At 44.3% G+C, this 19443-nt stretch overlaps 1 protein-coding gene across 7 annotated transcripts in view; it reads left to right on the forward strand.

Moving 5' to 3' along the window:
- The first annotated feature begins 291 nt into the window (after positions 1–291).
- The window catches only part of tpd52l2b (tpd52 like 2b), a 54616-nt gene continuing 35464 nt past the window's right edge, over positions 292–19443 (forward strand). For 2 of the 7 annotated variants that reach the window (XM_085913265.1, XM_085913266.1), the window contains exons 1-3: positions 310–576; positions 6555–6712; positions 17867–18015. In XM_085913265.1, coding sequence (XP_085769391.1) covers positions 558–576; positions 6555–6712; positions 17867–18015 — 326 coding nt within the window. In that variant the 5' untranslated portion in view covers positions 310–557. Of the gene's footprint in view, positions 577–6554; positions 6713–17866; positions 18016–19443 lie in introns of all 7 variants that reach the window. The other 5 variants (XM_085913269.1, XM_085913270.1, XM_085913267.1 and 2 more) reach the window with 4 other exon arrangements.

Consider the following 19443-nt stretch of genomic DNA (forward strand, 5'->3'; position numbering starts at 1 on the left):
GGTCACGGGCGTGCTGGAGCCCATCCCAGCCGTCATCGGGCAGTAGGCGGGGGACACCCTGAACTGGCTGCCAGCCAATTGCAGGGCTCACAGACGAACAACCATTTGCACTCGCACTCACACCTAGGGACAATTTGGAGTGCTCAATTGGCCTACCAAGCATGTTTTTGGGATGTGGGAGGAAACCGGAGTGCCCGGAGAATACCCACGCTGACATGGGGAGAACATGCAAACTCCACACAGGGAGGGCCGGAGGTGGAATTGAACCCGCACCCTCCTAACTGTGAGGTGGACGTGCTACCCAGTGCTCCACCGAAATCCAACCTTGCTTATTGATTGACCAACATTTCTGTCCAGTAGGGGGCGACGATGGACTTCAACCCGAGTTACCAACCAACATTCAAAATCAAAGAAGGGAGAAAAAAAATCTGTTTTGTTGACACTAGTGAGCACACAGAGCAGTTTGGAGCAACGGGCCCACTGAATGCCGAGTGGACGACTTTCTATGCAAGTTAAGGTTTGTCAACGACGACTTCAAAAGACCACTTTTTGACGCAATGGATCCCGTCGGCCAAGGTAACCGTGAATGTTGCCTCGTGGGCTAAATTGGCTACCATGTGTCTTACATCGATGTCTCACGATGAGAGAAAATGTCAAAGTCTAAAGTTAATGCATTGGAACGTGCATGTAAAAGTCAGATGTGTGTGAAGGCCTACTGATGTGTGTCATTTTGGTCGCTTGTGTATCGAACCGAAAAGAACGGAATTGGCTCGCTGCTACATGCTATATGACCAATGATGCTACAAAAAAGAATGCTCTTGTATAGTTAAGTGTCGTTGGGACATTTTCTCGTATTTACATGACGTTGAAACACTAAGTCTCCTGTTCAAATTGTATCTCGCAAACAACTTAATCAAATGTGAACTGTTTTGGTGACATTTGAAAAGCAGTTTTTCTGGCACTGCAAGCGAGGCCGTCTTGTTGACAGCTGACAGAATTGGTCGTTGACGTCACTTTCAGATCGTTGTAAGAGATCCTCCATTTGAGAAGCCTGAAGTGACTTTTCAAAGTGTACCTTCTGTGAGGGTCCACTCCACTGTTTGATGTAAAAGTTCAGCCACATAGAGCGTTTATTTTCCCATTATTTTAAACCAAGTTTAGCGCCAATTTACTTTGTCCTTGGCCAGGTTGAACACATGACTCTGTTTGTACTTAGAGATGTCAAATACATGTCCACAAAATAAAAAATCTGCCACACCAGGGAGATAGCTTGTTAAGCCTCTCCACCGACGGATGGTACCTACCCTGCTCCATTCTACTCTGCTTCGGTCTTCTCGGCTCTACACTCAAAAAGAGTGCTTCTCCACAACTCGCCATACGTCACATTATAGTCGGGTGACCAGACGTCCTCTTTTTCACGGATATGTCAAAATTTTGAGCTCTAACAAAATGTCCAGGGGCAATTTAAAAAACGTCCGGGATTTTGTTGGACTGGCTCAAATATAATACATGTACATGTACAGTAAGTACATTGTCAATAGAATTGCCACTCCGTTCCATCTCACTCAATTCCAGGTTTTTCTGTATCGTTCGCAAATAAGTCACACCCTTCTTCTCAAATCTAGTCACTTTGCTATGAAGTAGGGTGGGCTGGCCAGTCTACAGCGAGTGTTTACAGGCAATGCCGAAACGAAAATACACGTTCACGGAGTTGAATAAAAAGATTCCCGTGCTTTTGCCAGGGTGGTGATCCTAATGAAGCTGAGTGCTTGACATGCAAGGCAGTCACTTACGTGTCTGTGGCAAAGGTGCCAACGCACCCCACAAGAGGAGGACTGAAGAGGAGCCCTTTTTATTCCCTTCAGATTCTGCACCGATGGCCATATTTCTTTTGTCTTTTTTTACTTAGTGTACCACTTTAAAACTAACAAATGTCTGTCTACACATCTTTTGTCAATGTAAATCTTTTCGTTGTTGTACTATATATGTTGTTTGGTGTTATCAGGGCCAATAGATGCAATTGCATAACATATGACACAAATGACCCCCCACCCTAAAAAAAAGACACCCCCCTTCCAAAATAATGCCCCCCAAAAAAAAAAGGTGTCCTCTTTTTCTGGTCACCCTACATCACAGGTGTCAAACTGGGGAAGATGGACGACAACCTTCACGCGGTCTTCCCTGTGAGTAGCAAGGTCAGGGTGCAAAACCCGCTTGTGAAACTAATGTCGACAAACAAACGCAGAGCACGCAGAGCCGGCAGACTGAGGAATGGCGGACAGGCAGCCATCCCGACCGTCGAAAACCGAGGCCTGTCGGTGCTTCAACTTAATGTCAAGGGCCTTACCATCGGCAAACTCGAAGTCCTACGGCACCTGGCCGACTCCAACGGGGCCACGATCCTGCTCATACAGGAGACGCACTGCACGACCAACAACATCCTCAAGATCCCTGGGTTCATCTCGCTGGGTCCATCAACACCAAGCAGCACGAAGTGGCAACCTTTGTACGCACTGGAATAAGCTGGGCAGCCTGTAGCCAATCCCCACCAGGCTCCAACATCGAGTGGCTGGTTACCAAAATCCAGGAAACCTTAGTCATCAACGTTTACAAGCCCCCAACATCGGAGCTAACCACAACGTCAATCCCATCTGCAACTGCACCCGCAATCTACGCAGGCGACTTCAACTGTCAGCACACAGACTGGGGGTACAACAACTCAACACCTAGCGGAGTGGCGCTGTGCGAATGGGCTTCCAACACTGATGCCCAGCTGCTGTACGACCCCAAGGAACCCCCAACCTTCTTCTCTGCACGCTGGAACACCTCCACCAACCCGGACCTGGCCTTCGTCATTTGCCGCAGCAACGACCCAAGACCGGAGAGGCGTGTCCTTGACAGGTTCCCCCGCTCACACCACCGACCTTCCATCATCAAAGTCCCATCACTGGTGGAACCGGTCCCAGGGAAGCCTGTGAAGAGATGGAACTTCCGAAAAGCCAACTGGGAGACGTATGCTGAGGAGACGGAAAGGAGGTCAGCCGGCCTGCCAGACCCAGAGTCCACAGATGTGGATGCAGCCTATGCAACCTACTGCCAGATCCTCCTGCGTGCGGCAAAGAAGAGTATCCCACGTGGATATAACAGGAACTACATCCCAGGCTGGGATGAGGAGTGTAGCTGTCTCCTGAGGGAACACCAGAGAGCTGGCTCTAGAGAAGAGGAGGACGCAACGGCAGCAGCACTGCTCGAAAAGCTGGACTTCTCCCGCAAGGCGAGATGGACAGAAGTCGTTGAATCAATTAACTTCACCCATTCCAGCCGGAAGGCGTGGCAGACCATCAACCAGCTCACAGGCAGAAATACATCAGCCCACAAATGCCCAGTCACTGCGAACGCAATCGCCTCCCAACTCCTGAAGAATGTCCGCTTCCCGGAAGCAGACAAAGACCTTGCACGACTGATATCGCGTGAGGTGTCTTGTATCTCAAGAGCGGCCAACGTCGATTCCAATCTCTCGGGACCCTTTACAGCAGAGGAATTCAGTGAGGCCATGAGTAAGCTAAAGCCGGGCAAATCCCCGGGCCGTGACAATATCCACCCGGAGTTTGTCATCCACCAGGGCCCAACAACATCTAGATGGCTTAGAGCTTTCTTCACATCATGCTACCGGAGACTAAAGCTCCCAAAGATCTGGCGTAGGGCCTCTGTGATAGCTCTGTTGAAGCCAAATAAAGATGCGAAGGACCCCAAGTCATACAGGCCCATCTCACTGCTGAGCGCCCCATTTAAGATCCTGGAAATATTGATACAAAGCCGTATAGAGCCAGTGGTGGACCCACAGCTCCCACCGGAACAAGCTGGTTTCCGACGAGGAAGGTCAACAGCAGACCAGATCACCCTACTCTCCCAAGACATAGAGAACAGCTTCCAGGATAAGGAGAAAGCTGGAGTGGTATACCTGGACCTAACTGCCGCATACGATACAGTCTGGCACCGGGGACTCCACCTGAAACTGCTGAGGACCATACCGGACCGGCACATGGTGCAGTTCATCATGGAGACGCTTTCCAACCGCAGCTTTACTCTCCAAACCAGCAGTGGGCAGTGCAGTAGGCTCCGAAGCCTGAGGAGCGGGGTACCGCAAGGGTCAGTTCTCTCACCAATTCTATTTCACATCTATACATACAATCTACCGGACACAGCATCCAGAAAGTATGGCTATGCAGACGAACTTGCCATCATGCTGAGCCGACCAACATGGAAGGCAACGGAAGACGGCCTGAATGAAGATATGCGCACCATGGTAGCATACCTTCGAAAGTGGCGTCTCCAGCTCAGCCTTGGAAAGACTGTTGCTCCGTCATACCATCTCTGCACCAGGGAAGCAAGGAGAGAACTTGCAGTGAGCATTGAGGGCAAACGCCTGGAGGTTCAACGAGCCCCGAAGTACCTCGGCGTGCGTCTGGATCGGACCCTATCCTTCAAACAACACCTTGATGATCTGAAGGCAAAGGTGACATCCAGGGTTGCACTGATCCGCCGCCTTGCTGGAACAACGTGGGGATCCTCTGCTAAGACCTTGCGGATTTCTACTCAAGCGCTAGTCATCTCTGCAGCCGAGTACTGTGCGCCAGTTTGGAACAGAAGCCCCCATGCCAAAAAGGTGGATGTGGCAATCAACAACGCCCTCCGAATTATAACAGGATGCCTGAAGCCCACCCCCGTGTCCCTGTTGCCTGTCCTTGCGGGAATAGCGCCAGCAAACCTTCGCCGTGAGGCTGCCACCCTCGTTCTCGCCAGGAAGGCAAAAAATAACAACTGGCACACCCTGCATAGCACCACAACAACTCCAGCTCCACCAAGCAGACTCAAGAGGCGCCACGCCTACAACATTGTAGCACAAGAGATGCTCAATTCCATCCCCGAGGACATCTCCAGAGATGCTTGGCTGGCAGCAGCTTGGAAGCAGGAGTGGGAGGCAGCTGGTCCTTCCCTCATGCACCGTTACATCTGGGATCCAGGAGACGGCGCCATAGGAGGAGACGAACTACCTCGCCAGCAGTGGACCACACTGAACCGTTTAACCGAGAGGGAGGGGGGGAGAGAGGGAGAGAGGGAGAGAGAGAGAGACACTGACACTCAAGGCCTGGGGGCCACATACAGCCCGCCACATCATTTTATGTGCCCCGCGAAGACAAACTGTGCATCAAATTCATGTGACATGACTACAATTGCAAACTGTCTTCACTTATAATATCTTTTTTTTTTTTTTTTTTACCAGTTTTTACGCGACTGATTTGAAAACAAGTTATTTGTCAATTTGTTTTGTAGCTTTTACTGTATATAATATGAGGTGCTCATACATTTATTTGGGTATTTGGGACAGTCATAATGGCCCTCCGAAAGAAGCTATGACTACAATGCGGCTCACGAAAAAAAAGAGTTGACATCCCTGCCCTACATTATTAGCGACCATCGCTCGTGCGCACAAATAAAAACAATAGAGAGCGCGTTACTGCGATGGATTGTTGCAACTGCGGATTGGTTTTTGGCTGCTTATTTCATGAATAAAGAAGATGGAAGGAAGGTTGTGAAAGCAAAAGCAAACATGTAAACAGCAAACAAAAGCCTTTAATTTCCTCTAAAAACGAAGGTGCGCCTTTTAATAAGGTGTGTCTTGTGTGTGGACCGAATTGTTTTATGTGGCTTCCGTACTATACAGGCGTAATATGTAGACCCAATGAACCAATCAGAGGATATTACGTTTTATCTAGAGAACCAATCAGAGGACATTACGTTTTACGTAGATTGGGGCAAAAAAGCAATCAGAATACTGCCCGTAACACGTAGAGTATGTACCTCTGCCGCCATTGATAAATAAATACTATCGTTTCTGCAAATCTGTAAAGTTGTTTTGTGTGGCTTCTGCCACACAGAGACGTAATATACAGACGTAATATGTAGACCCGATGAACTAATCAGAGGACATCACATTTTTTGTAGATCGGGGCAGGAAACCAATCAGAGGGCTGTATGTAACACATAGTGTACGTACCGCCGCCACCATTGATAAATAATTGTAAAAATACTATTGTTTGTGCAAAGCATTAGGACGCTCTAAAATGGCATGGTCAGAGACATGCTTATGAGGCACAATTAGAGCATTCTGAAAAGCCAGGATCATTGCAGAAGAGCAACGTGACAATAACGAGTCAATGACGAGAGGTAACTTAACAAGTTTAATGGCAAACTTGCCAAATTGTTTAATTTGGATACAAAAGATGAGGACTTGGATGGATTTGCGTGTGAATATCGATTAACAATAATGTGAGTATAGTAGAGTACATAGTTAAACAGTAGAATAAAGTACAACCAAACTCAGTGTCTTATTCCCTTGACATTAAGTCATGCCATTTATGTGCCCTATAATAAAAAAAAAATAGATCCCACAATTGAGTGGTGTGGAAAATATGGTAATTTGTATATTTTTAATCAACGAATGTGTATGCTTTAATTTTTAACAGTTGCCTTCATTGTTTATTGCGGTGCAGATGTCAACTTGAACTCTCCCAACAAGGGTCTGCCCATGGAATATTCCAGCAGCCTAGCAGATTTTTCGGTGGAAGGTGCGCAGAGAGGTTTGGGCAACCCCCTCCCACCAGGCCTGACAGAGGAGGAAGCTGAGGCTCTTCAGAATGAGCTCGCCAAGGTCAGTGTTACTGGTTTCTAATGCAACATTTTGACACTTTCTGCTTGTTGCAACCCATCATTGTGTCATTTTGTGTCCTCTTTAGTTCCCCGACTGAACTTGGCAAGGCTCCAAATTAGGGCTGCATAATATATTAAAAAAACATCAGCATTGCGAAAATGGCCCTGAAATATGCATATTAGACGTGCAAGACGTGCAATATGATTTCTATATGCTTTTTTCTGATTCAGTGAGATACAACCTTAAACGCGCATATTTATTCAAAATGGGAAACAATACACGGCTCTCTGTGGCGATTCTCGCGAAGAAAAAACAACACAGTTGCGAGTGTGAAGAGCCCCCACATCCATGATCAATGCCACAATTATGACAAAAGGTGTTTTCCTGAAACACCAATATGTACCAAACGTTTACATGTGGACATGATTACCCAATGTTTGTGTGCGCATGCATGCGTGTGCCTGGCTGCCAGACATTCACACGCACACGTTTAGACACACACGTTTACACGCACACGCATGACTTTCAGTTTCTGTGCATGCGCCTGCATCAAACACCAAAGCACATTGAAACTACAGTTGTTTTCTGAATCTCAACTCTGACTGGTTGGCTGTTTGAATTGATTTCCCCTCTCCTTTGGGAAATAATGCACTTGTTTACTGAATGTCAGCTTTGTTTGGCTTCATATTTGAATTTTCTCCTCCTACTATTGGTTCAGGGAATTTCAAGTTACCGTAATTTTCTGACCATAAGTCGCTCGGAGTATAAGTTGCACCAGCCATAAAATGCACAATAAAGTGAAAAAAAAACCCATATATAAGTCGCACCGGAGTATAAGTCGCACTTTTGGGGCAAATTTATTTGTCAAAATCCAACACCAAAACCAGACATGCCCAGCAACAACAGGCTAAACGATACGGTATACTAACGTGACATATACACAAACAAGGAGCTGAGAACGGGCCCGACGTAACATTCAGAGTTATTCAAGTAAGTATTGCATAAAAAACACGTTTATCAAACCATCTGTGTCACTCCAATTCATTAAATCCATTGATCGTGCTTTATATATGCTGACGTCGGACCCGTTGTAAGTTGCATTTCTAATGATTCCACAGACCTATATAACGATATATATAAAGTATATTTCAAATAACTATCATATTATTAACACATTATTATCAAACCATCTGTGTCACTCCAAATCATTAAATTCATTGATCAAATTCCTTGTTCTTTATGTCAACAACGCCGCGCGTGCGCTGCAGAGATCTCGTATATAACGATATTGTAGCATTAACAAAGTACCAGGAAAGAGGTGGGTTTGGAAAACGGCTCTTTATTTAACAAAACAATAGTTCAACGAGCCAACAACTACGGAACTTCCAGCCACGGAGGTAGAAGAGAGCTCCATAAATAGGACTGGGCGTGCGTAAAAGCCATGTCCGAGCCCCATCCACTGTCCCCGGACAGCCACCCGCCCGAGCGCCGGCCCTCGACTTCCATCCACGGAGGTGTAAGAGAGCTCCCGTCGAGAAGGACCGTGCGTGCGTAAAAGCCATAATGGTTTTTGAAACCTTCTGTGTCACTCCAAATCATTAAATCCTTCAAACTCTTCATCCTCCGTGTCACTTACAAACAAAGCCGCTAATGAGACCAGTAGTACGTGGGCCTTTCGTCATCTTCGTCATCCCGTGATCGAATCCTTTGCCCTTTATGTAAACAACCGCCGCGCGGCACGGGTGACGTCACTTGCAGTTCAAATGACAGTAGTCCCTTGCTACATTGCGGTTTGTTTATCGGAGTTTTACGACATCACGGATTTTTGAATTTTGAAAATTTTTGAAAACAATTACATATACGTTGCTCCTGAGTATAAATCGCAAATAAATGTATAATGCAATACATAAATGCAAACTTATATGAAATAGGGCATCATTACCTGATGTTTCGGCTTGTACTTCCGCCTTCATCAGTGTCACTGGTATGGTTGTGACGCGTCTTTATCAGCTGATGGATGAAGGCGTGGCTCACCTGTCAGATTTGACAGGTGAGTCATGCCCTCTGCTGTCCGTTCACCTCTCCAGAATGCTGCTCCAGGTGGTAGAGCATGTAAGCCCCCTCGTCCCTGTTGATGCTCCTCGGGCCCTGCTTACGCATCTCGATGGCCTCCCTGATCCAACGCTGATGTTTGTTTTCTTCGGTGCGGATGACTCTGGCCTTTTCCCAGTCCGTGATGTGATTTTCTCTTTTGCAGTGGTCGGTAATGGCTGACTTGTAGTGTTCCTGTTATGCTTGTTGTTTTATTTGTCTTGTTGCTGTCTCTTTCTCACACTTCTTGTGTTCTGGTTTTCTTGTGATGAAGTTCCTCCCTGTCTCCCCGATATATGATTTTTTGCATGATTTGCATGGGATCTCGTATATAGAGTTGCATTTATTTTCCGGGTTGATTCTGTCTTTTGGGTGAACCAGTATCTGACGGAGTATTGTGTGTGGTTTGATAGGTGTGTTCCGTAATTCCTCTCATATACGGCGACGGTACCATTCCGCTGGGAGATATTATATATATCAAAGTCAAAGTCTGCTTTATTGTCAATTTCTTCACATGCCAAGACACACAAAGAGATCAAAATTGCGTTTCCCACTATCCCACGGTGACAAGACATATTACAAAACATCCAAGAAAACAACACAAAAAATAAAAGCAAGAAGGCACATACAATGAATAAACAAGAGCGATGAATAAAAAAATTAATAAATAAAGAGGAGGAAAAAAAATGGGGTAAGTGTGCATACAGCAGACTGACAGAATATAGCGCGAGAGTAGTACAAGGCAGCCAACGTGGCCTAAAAGGTCAGGATGTTATGCAGCCGAGGGGGGAGAGAGTTCAGGATCCTAACAGCCTGGAGTATGAAGCTGTTGGTGAGTCTGGTGGTGCGGGAGCGCAGGCTTCTATACCTCTTCTCAGAGGGCAGCAGATCAAACAACAGAGGACAGAGGAAGTCCAGTAGCCAGTTGCAGAGGTAGGTACTGAGACCCAGTTTGTCAAGTTTGCAGATGAGTCGCTGTGGTACAATGGTGTTGAATGCAGAACTGAAGGCCTCAAACCGCAATCTCACATATGAGTCAGCGGGCAAGTGCTGTTCTGATTGTCTAAGCGAGCAAAAAAGCGGTTCAGATCGTTGAGCAGAAGGATGTTGCCCTCACAGCTCTGCGCCGCGGGCTTGTAGTCCGTGATGGTCTGAATGCCTTGCCATAGGCTCCGTGCGTTCCTGCTGTCTTTGAAGTGGGTGGTAATCTTGCAAGAGAATGCCTTTTTTCGCTTCCTTGATGCTTTGGGACAGGTTGGCCCTCGGTGTTCTCATGCCAGCTTCATCCCCAGCTCTGTAGGCTTTGTCTCTGGCCCTCAGCAGCCTGAGGACAGCCCGTCAGCCATGGCTTCCAGTTAGCCCGAGTGACGATGTATTTTGTGTGGGTCACATCATCAATGCACTTCGTGATGTAAGAGGTTACAGAGTCAGTATACTCCTTTATGTCTGTCTGATTGTTGCAAGTGGCTCCCTGCTTAAACATTTCCCAGTCAGTTGTGTCAAAGCAGTTTCGAAGAGTATCAAAGGTTCCCTCAGGCCACACTCTTACCCGCTTGCGAACCGGCCTGGATGCTTTCACTCTTTGTCTGTAAGCATAACAGTGATATGGTCAGAAAGTCCAATGTGGGGGAGGGGGGTGGCTTTGTAGTGAAGACCAGGTCCAGGAAGCTGTCACCACGTGTTGGAAAATTAACATGCTGGTGAAGCTTTGGAAAAACAGACTTAAGGTCTGCATGATTAAAATCCCCAGTGAAGATGGTGAAACGGTCAGGGTGCGCCGTCTGTTGTTCACTGACAGCCTGGTACAGTTCACTAAGAGCCGTGATCCTGTCGCTTTCAATATTGAAAGGCGGATGTATACCGCGACTAGCAGAATCACAGTAATTGGCCCGGTCCGCTCGATAGCATGCTAGCTGCTCCAGTTGTACAGCAGAGTCCGGAATGTTGACATTTAACCAATCTCAGTGAACACGAGCACACAGACGTCAGACTCGTCGTTAGTTGCAGTTCAAATTGTTCCACAGGCCTATATACAAAATATAAACTATATATCAAATAACAATAATATAAACAATAATTTTATCGAACCATCCGTGTCACTCCAAATCATTAAATCCATTGCATTCTTTGTCTTGTGTCAAAACAAAACAAAACAAAACAAAAAACACAGCTGTTGACTGTTGACATGAGGGCTTAAAAAAATGATCGGAACTGACTAAAGTTCGATCTAACACCTTGGTACTGCTTACCTATGTTTCCCTTCCATATCGATCCGTAAATGTACTCGAAACATTAACAGAGCAGCCTATTTTGACATAAAATAGCCTCACGGGTACAACAGCTATTCAGTGACGCCCCTTGACCACAGTTGCCGTAATGCTGGTAAGCGATGCGACCTTGTAATTTACGAGTTGTACTAAAACGTACTGAAGATTTTGGCAGAGCACTGTGTACAACCAGTATGGATCAACAAATTCATACATTGATCCATATATAAGACACACCGGACTATAAGGCGTGTCACTCCAAATAATTCAATCCATCAAAATCTTCGTCCTCTGTCACTTAAAAAAAAAACAGCTGTTGCGCTCTCCATGCGGCGCTAACATCAGACTCGTCGTCAGTTGCGGCTCCAATTATTCGACAGATCTACGTATATAACTGTATTGTAACGTTACCGAAGTACCAGGCAAGACGTGGGTTTGGTAACCGGCTCTTTATTTCACAAAACAAGAGCGGAACGGGTGTGTGCACTTCAAGCAAGCGCCAAGCGCGCTGGATTGGACAGCGATGTCAGTAGAGGACAAAAACTTAGTTGACATTGTGTAAAAGGAAGTGTATCAAAACAAATGCAACAGCTGGGTCGCCCCGTTACCATTTCGCTCACCCAGAGCACGGCTTCCAAATAACAAGGAGCAAAGTCTCCAACGCCTCAAGTACCTGAAAATAAGACTAGATCGCAACCCTGCAATGAAAGGAAAAGACACAGAATTGGACTCTTATAAGAGAAAGGATGTACATGGCTGTTCAACTCGCCACATTCTTCAAATATGGGTGGCTCATAGGAGAGGCTTATCGGAGTAGCAAGGCGTATTCTGGACGGCATGTTCCTGAAAGCTTCACATACCCAACTCACCCATCAAGTGTTAAGTAAATTCACGGCGGAAGTTATGGCAATAATGAACGCAAAACCACTCATATCAGTATCAACGGATCCTGAAAAACCAAGCCTTCTCTCTCTGGCAATGCTCCTTACACAGAAGACCAAAGCCTTATCTGAACCTACAGAAAGCTTTGCACCCCCGGACCTCTACTCAACGCAATGGAAACAAGTACCGTAATTTTCGGACTATAAGTCACGGTTTTTGTCATAGTTTGGGAGGGGGGGCGACTTATACTCAGGAGCGACTTATATGTGATTTTTTTCACTTGTACTCAAGAGCGACTTATATGTGATTTTTTTTCACAAATTCCAAAATCCGCAATGTAGTGAAACCGCAATAAAAGAACCGCGATGTAGCAAGCGATTACTGTCATTTGAACTGCAAGTGACGTCACCCGTGCCGCGCGGCAGTTGTTTACATAAAGGGCAAAGGATTCGATCACAGGATGACGAAGATGACGAAGGGCCCCACGTACTACCGGCATCATTAGCGGCTTTGTTTGTAAGTGACACGGAGGACGAAGAGTTTGAAGGATTTAATGATTTGGAGTGACACAGAAGGTTTGAAAAACTATTATGGCTTTTACGCACGCCCGTTCCTTCTCGACGGGATCTCTCTTTCACCTCCGTGGATGGAAGTCGGGGGGCCGACACTCGGCCGGGTGGCTGTCCGGGGACGGTGGATGGGGCTCGGACATGGCTTTTACGCACGCCCAGTCCTATTTATGGAGCTCTCTTCTACCTCCGTGGCTGGAAGTTCTGTAGTTGTTGGCTCGTTGAACTATTGTTTTGTTAAATAAAGAGCCGTGGCCGGGTGGCTGTCCGGGGACAGTGGATGGGGCTCGGACATGGCTTTTAAGTCCCCCCAAAGATCATCGTCACACACACATCTAAGTGTGGTGAAATTTGTCCTCTGCATTTAACCCATCCCCATGTGATTTTGATCCATCCCCTGGGGGAGAGGGGAGCAGTGAGCAGCAGCGGTGCCGCGCTCGGGAATCATTTGGTGATCTAACCCCCCAATTCCAACCCTTAATGCTGAGTGCCAAGCAGGGAGGCAATGGGTTCCATTTTTATAGTCTTTGGTATGACCCGGCCGGGGTCTGAACCCACAACCTTCCAGTCTCAGGGCGGACACTCTACTACTAGGCCACTGAGCTGGTTTACGCACGCCCAGTCCTATTTTATGGAGCTCTCTTCCACCTCCATAGCTGGAAGTTCAGTAGTTGTTGGCTCGTTGAACTCTTGTTTTGTTAAATAAAGAGCCGTTTACCAAACCCACGTCTTTCCTGGTACTTTGTTAACGCTACAATATTATTATATACTAGATCTCTGCAGCGCACGCGCTGCGTTGTTGACATAAAGAACGAGGTATTTGATCGATGGATTTAATGATTTGGAGTGACACAGATGGTTTGATAATATTGTTGTAATATGATAGTTATTTGAAATATCCTTTATATATCGTTATATGGGTCAGTGGAATAATTAGAAATGAAACTTACGTCCAACGTCAGCATATGCGGCGCATACGCAGCATTGTTTACATAAAGCTCGATCGATGGATTTAATGAATTGGAGTGACACAGATGGTTTGATAAACGTGTTATTTATGTAATACTTACTTGAATAACTGAATGTTACGTCAGGCCCGTTCTCAGCTCCTCATTTGTGTATATGTCACGTTAGCATACCGTATCGTTTAGCCTGTTGTTGCTGGTTCATGTCTGTTTTGGGTGTTGGATTTAGACAAATAAATTTGCCCCAAAAGTGCGACTTGTACTCCGGTGCGACTTATATATGTTTTTCTTCACTTTATTGTGCATTTTATGGCTGGTGTGATTTATACTCCGGAGCGACTTGTAGTCCAAAAATTACGGCATTTAGTTGTTATAAACCTCCAGACAAAATGTCTTGATTTTATTGTAATATTAAGAACAGGTACATGAATCATTTTTATATGTACTGCCTTTCAGGTGAGTCTTGCATAATTTGTTCACTATTCATGCTTTTATTTTGTAAACATTGCTTTATTTTGGCAGATTTGATGCTTTATTTCGGCAGAAGTGATGTAAACCAGGAAGTGTCATTGCCTCGTACAATGCGCGCGAGGGGAGGGGGTTGCGCAGTTGAGGAAGGGGAAGTGAGAGACCGCATCGTTACATGCCCGCCGAGAAAAATTTGGGAGAAACTCCGACAGAGGCAACACTTTGTATGTTCCATGTTATATTTTCTTGTTTTCATGTAAACGGAACTAAATGTCTGACACTTATTTCGTCTTTTCTACTTTTACTCTATTATTGGTGGCAAGATTTTCTAATAAAGCTACAAAAGGACCAAAGGATGTCTTGTGTCATCAGTTCAGTCAGCTTGCTGTCTAGCTTGGACAAAACCAACAATCTTCAATCAACCAAATCTTCACGAGGACTGTACAGTACATATTGGAATACAGTAATTCCTCGTTTATCGCGGATAATTAATTTGTGAAAATCTGCAAGATGGAGTCACCCTTTTTTTTAACATACATACACTGTTTGTGTATCAATAAGTGTATATTAAACCATATAAGTGTATATGCTATCATTAGAACATTAAATACCGTGAATTTCGGGCTATAAGGCGCTACTTTTTTCTAAAATTTTGAACCCTGCCTTTTAAGTCCGGTGCGGCTTATATATGTTTTTTTCCATGATTATTCTCATGACTAACACACTTATACACTCATAAAAAGGCTGTAGATTGCTGTTGTGCTATGTTATTATTAAAGGTTATGCGTCCCTAAATAATCATCTCTTTCTTGACAATCATCTTTGTGTGTATTCTCTTACAAATGGGAATTCAACATTAAAAACCTTACGCGATCATGCAGCGACTTTACATGCATTTTTTGAACGGCCATCAGGGGGGGCTCGAGCAGAAAAGATAAGAGTGAGAGAGGTGGAATATATGCGTCGAGAAAGAAAGTAGTGCCGCATTGTGCACGAGGAACGTTAGCGTAAACAGAGCCCAATGATGAAAGACACTGGAAGGCATGCATATGACGCAGCTTTCAACTTAAAAGCCATTGAGCTGGCTGATAAAGAAGGGAACAGAGCGGTTGCACGTAAACTTGGAATAAATGAATCGATTTAAAGTGGCCCTCCGACTTGAATGACCAGTGAAAAAATCCACCATCACCGACGGGTTTCGAAAAGCCGGTCTGCTGCGTGACGGAGAGGAGAGCACAAGCTCAGGAGTAAATTTGCCTCAGGACGAGAGTGACAATGAAAGCGACGACAAAAAAGAATGAGAAAAAGTGTTGCGACGTACATCTGCCGCTCCAATCGGACACTCAGAAGTAAATTTGCCTCAGGACGAGAGTGACAATGAAAGTGACGACAAAAAAGAATGAGAAAAAGTGTTGCGATGTACATCTGCCGCTATTCCAATCGGACACTTAGGAGTAAGATTTTGCTGGACAGGAGGAAGACAAAGACTGCTCTCAGTGACTTTGTTGACTGGTATGTTTTTTTTTTTTACCCGCCTAGTTAGTGCTGTTACTTCCGTGTTTACAACAAAATGTTAATGTTATTAAACAGCTAGTGCTGTTACTTCCATGTTTACAATGGAATGTTAATGCTATTGAAACTTTAGCCCAGCTAGTGTTGTTACATCCGGGTTTACAACGAAATGTTAATGTGATTAAAACTTTAAAAAGGCTCACTGTATCCTGTCTTTGTAAATAACTCGTGCACACGTGCGCCTTATATAAGTATAAAACAAAACAAAAATCACGAATTTTAGCTGGTGCAGCTTATAGTCTGGTGCGGCTTATAGCCCGAAATGTACGGTAATAGTTTCAAACATGTAAATACTATATTAATACGTAGTATAAATGACATACAGAAAATAATGTATAAATAATCTAAATATAAATGATACGCGTGTTTGTGTGTGTGTCTGTAACATATGTATATGTAGCTAAAGTATACATACTGTAAATGTTTTTAGAACTCTTATTATTATTATAACAATTTTTTATAACAAGGTACAAGTGTACATACTGTAAATATATTTTTAGAACTCTTATTCTTATAAAAATGTATAACAAGGTACAATACTGTAAAAATGTTTTTAGAACTCTTATAACAACTTTTTTTTATAAAAAGTTTACGTACTGCAATTGTGTGGACACTCCCTGCCTTCTGCTGGCGTGTGGGTAACTTGCATGCCATAATTGCTCAATTTAGAAGGTTTATTTTGAATTTGTGAATTTTCTTTGGAGGGGAAAAAAATCTGCGATGTACTGAAGCCATGATAATCGAACAACGATGTAGCGGGTGATGACTGGAACATCTTTTTAGACCAGTCCTCGCATGTCCAATCCCATAAAACCCCCGAAAGCTTTAGTTATTGCGTGTGCTTGAGCGGATTTCAGGCCAAGTTTCAGTTTGAATGCTTCACGAATATTTGGCTGCTGTTGTGGTTTCACTGCTCCGCCAGGCTGAGTGAGCCCAGTGCTGTGGTATCTCCTCATATGCGCGAGCATGTTTGACGCGTTACCGTACAGTTTTATGTCACGCAAACGACAAATAACTTGTGCTCGGGTAATGGTACAACCACCACCTCTCATTCGGAAATCCAAAATGTCTCCACATAGCTGATCGGAATGTGGCTGAGGGTGCTGCTCTTTCGGGTTTGTCCATCATTACTGTCAAATCACATGTGAGATTATGCTGCATTCAAGTCCTCAGCAGAGTGCAGAATTATGACGGGCACTGCCAAACCGCAGTTTAGGATGACAGAACGAGTAGTTGAACCAAATTACTTGGAACTGCGGTTTTCCAGTTTGGTTCAAAACCGTTACACCTCTACTATTTAGTCTGACCACGAGCCTCGTGCGCCCTCATGCGGTTTAAGTGAAAACGTGAAGTGATCAACTATACTATAGTAAGTAGGTAATGTGTTAATGATCAAGTAATAATGTGTTAATAATTTCACATATAAGTCGCTCCTGATTATAAATTCCACCCCCGGCCAAACTATGAAAAAAACTGCGACTTGTAGTCTGGAAAATACGGTACTTCAAACTTTTGGTCATTCATCTAAAGGAGTTGAAAATGATAAGTTACCTGAAGCATTTTAATGTTGTCTTATTTTCTGAGTTTGGTCATGCAACAATCGCAAACTGAGCTGAGTTTGGATGTTTGCTGAGTCTTCAACAGTGATGTTCGTTTCAGTTGACAGCGAGTCTCAAAATAGCCAACCCCTGATATAAATCAAAAAGGGTTGATTTTTCCTGCTTAATTAATTTTCCGAAACTGCAATAATAATGACTGGCATGTTTAGACTTGTGGTGGCACATAGAACATATTTTTAAAATAATAATTATTATAACATTCACCTCCCCTTTAAGCCTTTTTGGGTGGTGCATTTTCTGGGCTTTATATTATATTCTGGGCTTTGACTTATAATCTAATGTGGAAAAATGTGTGGAACAGATAGTTCAAGTGGCTAAAACATAAATTACTAATACATTTACAAAAACCAACCGCGTCTTCATTTCATCTTATTGATTTATGAAATTTGCAAGCGTAAATAAATGTAGGTGGCATGAAACGGTCAAAGGGCTACTATTATTTAGAACCATATCTTGTCACGTTGCTACTGACATGTCATCAATCTAGTTTACGACCGTGGAGACACACTTCAAACTCCCAAGTTTGTATTTAAAAATAATTCTCAAACTAAATCTTCTTGACACAAAAAATGTAGTGTTTTTGATTAATGAGCCAGGCCTACTTTTTATTTTGTGATGTCCCATTGTTTTCTACTTTTGTATACTTTCTATTTTATTGAAGGCCTTGTTGGTGCCATTGAATGGAATCTTGTTCATGTGCCCCGTATCTTTTGCTCTTCAGGTGGAGGAGGAGATCAACACCTTACGTCAGGTTTTGTCCGCCAAGGAGAGACATGCCGCAGAACTCAAGAGGAAACTGGGCCTCAGCCCTCTCAATGAGTTCAAACAGAATCTCACAAAGAGTTGGCAGGATGTGCAGACTTCCAACGCGTATGTATTTGTGTACACTTTTATTCTCACACTTTCAGACACAATTTAGACGCACACGGCTTTCTGCAGAGTTTCCTTGGGTCCATAAAAAGTCTAAAATTGAAAGAGTGAAATTTATGGCCTTAAAAAAATCTTTAAATCACCCATATTTTCTGCCTACATCTTAAATTTTAACCAGTCTAGTCTTACATTTACCGAATTTTCCGCATCATAAGGGGCACTTAAAAGCCTTTAATAGTCTCAAAAATCAAAGATGCACCTTCAAGGTGGACCGAGTTCCAAAATCTGTAAATGTTGTTAAGTCAAGTCAAGTTTATTTGTATAGCCCTAAATCACAAGCAGTCTCAAAGGGCTTCACATAGACAATCAATTGACAATTATTCTCAAAGCATCCCCTGATCTTGGGCTCCCAAAAGGGCAAGGAAAAACTCAAAAACCCCTACCAGGGGAAAAATGAGAAACCTTGAGAAGGGACCACAGATGGAAGGATCCCCCTTTCAGGATCACCAGGCTGCAATGGATGCAAAGAGGGCACATAAAATACATAATATGGAAATCAAAAAGTGGCTGTCCAGGCCAAAGCGAAGAGCTGTCGGAGGTGCCTTGGATTGTCCTGGCAGTGTCCTCTAGGAGGGTATTCCGCTGCAGTTCCCTCATGCTGAATTGGTCCACGAGAATCTAGATAGCCGTCGTCAGCTTGTGTGTCACCTAACCACCTCCCCAGCCGGGGAGGGGTGGGGGGAGTGGGGTCGGGGAGAGGGAGCAAAAACAAACTCCAGTCGAATCGGCTACTACAGGTTAATTAAAGGCCATATCATAGAAATACGTCTTTAAACGTGTCTTAAATGTTTCTACTGAGGTAGCAGTTCTAATATCCATAGGTAGGGCATTCCAGAGCTCTGGAGCCCGAATAGAAAATGCTCTAGCCCCTGCAGACATTTTCTTGGCCCTCGGTGTCACTAAAAGACTAGCGTTTTGCGAACGAAGGTTACGAGACAGAACATAAGGAACAACTAAGTCGACGAGATATGAAGGCGCTAAGCCATGCAATGATTTATAGGTTAATAGAAGAACCTTGAAGTCACATCTTAAATGTGGCTACCGCTATCAGGACATATGTAGATATAATATGTAGACCCGATGAAGCAATCAGAGGACATTACGTATTACATATGATACATACACTGGGGCGGTAAACCAATCAGAGAAGTTTATGTAATGTGTAAATAATACCTCCACCGCAATTAATAAATTAAATACTATCGGTTTGTGCAAAGCATATGAATATCAAAGCATATGAATATCGATTAACAAAATATGAGTACAGTACATCAGAGGTCCCCAACCACCGGGCCACGGACCGGTACCGGTCCTTGGGTCACTTGGTACCGGGCTGCCCAGCCGCACAGAAAAAAAATACATACCGTA

This window comes from Syngnathus leptorhynchus, chromosome 1 (genome assembly GCF_054491065.1).
Source record: "Syngnathus leptorhynchus isolate UIUO chromosome 1, UIUO_Slep, whole genome shotgun sequence".
In the NCBI taxonomy this organism is placed as follows: domain Eukaryota; kingdom Metazoa; phylum Chordata; class Actinopteri; order Syngnathiformes; family Syngnathidae; genus Syngnathus; species Syngnathus leptorhynchus.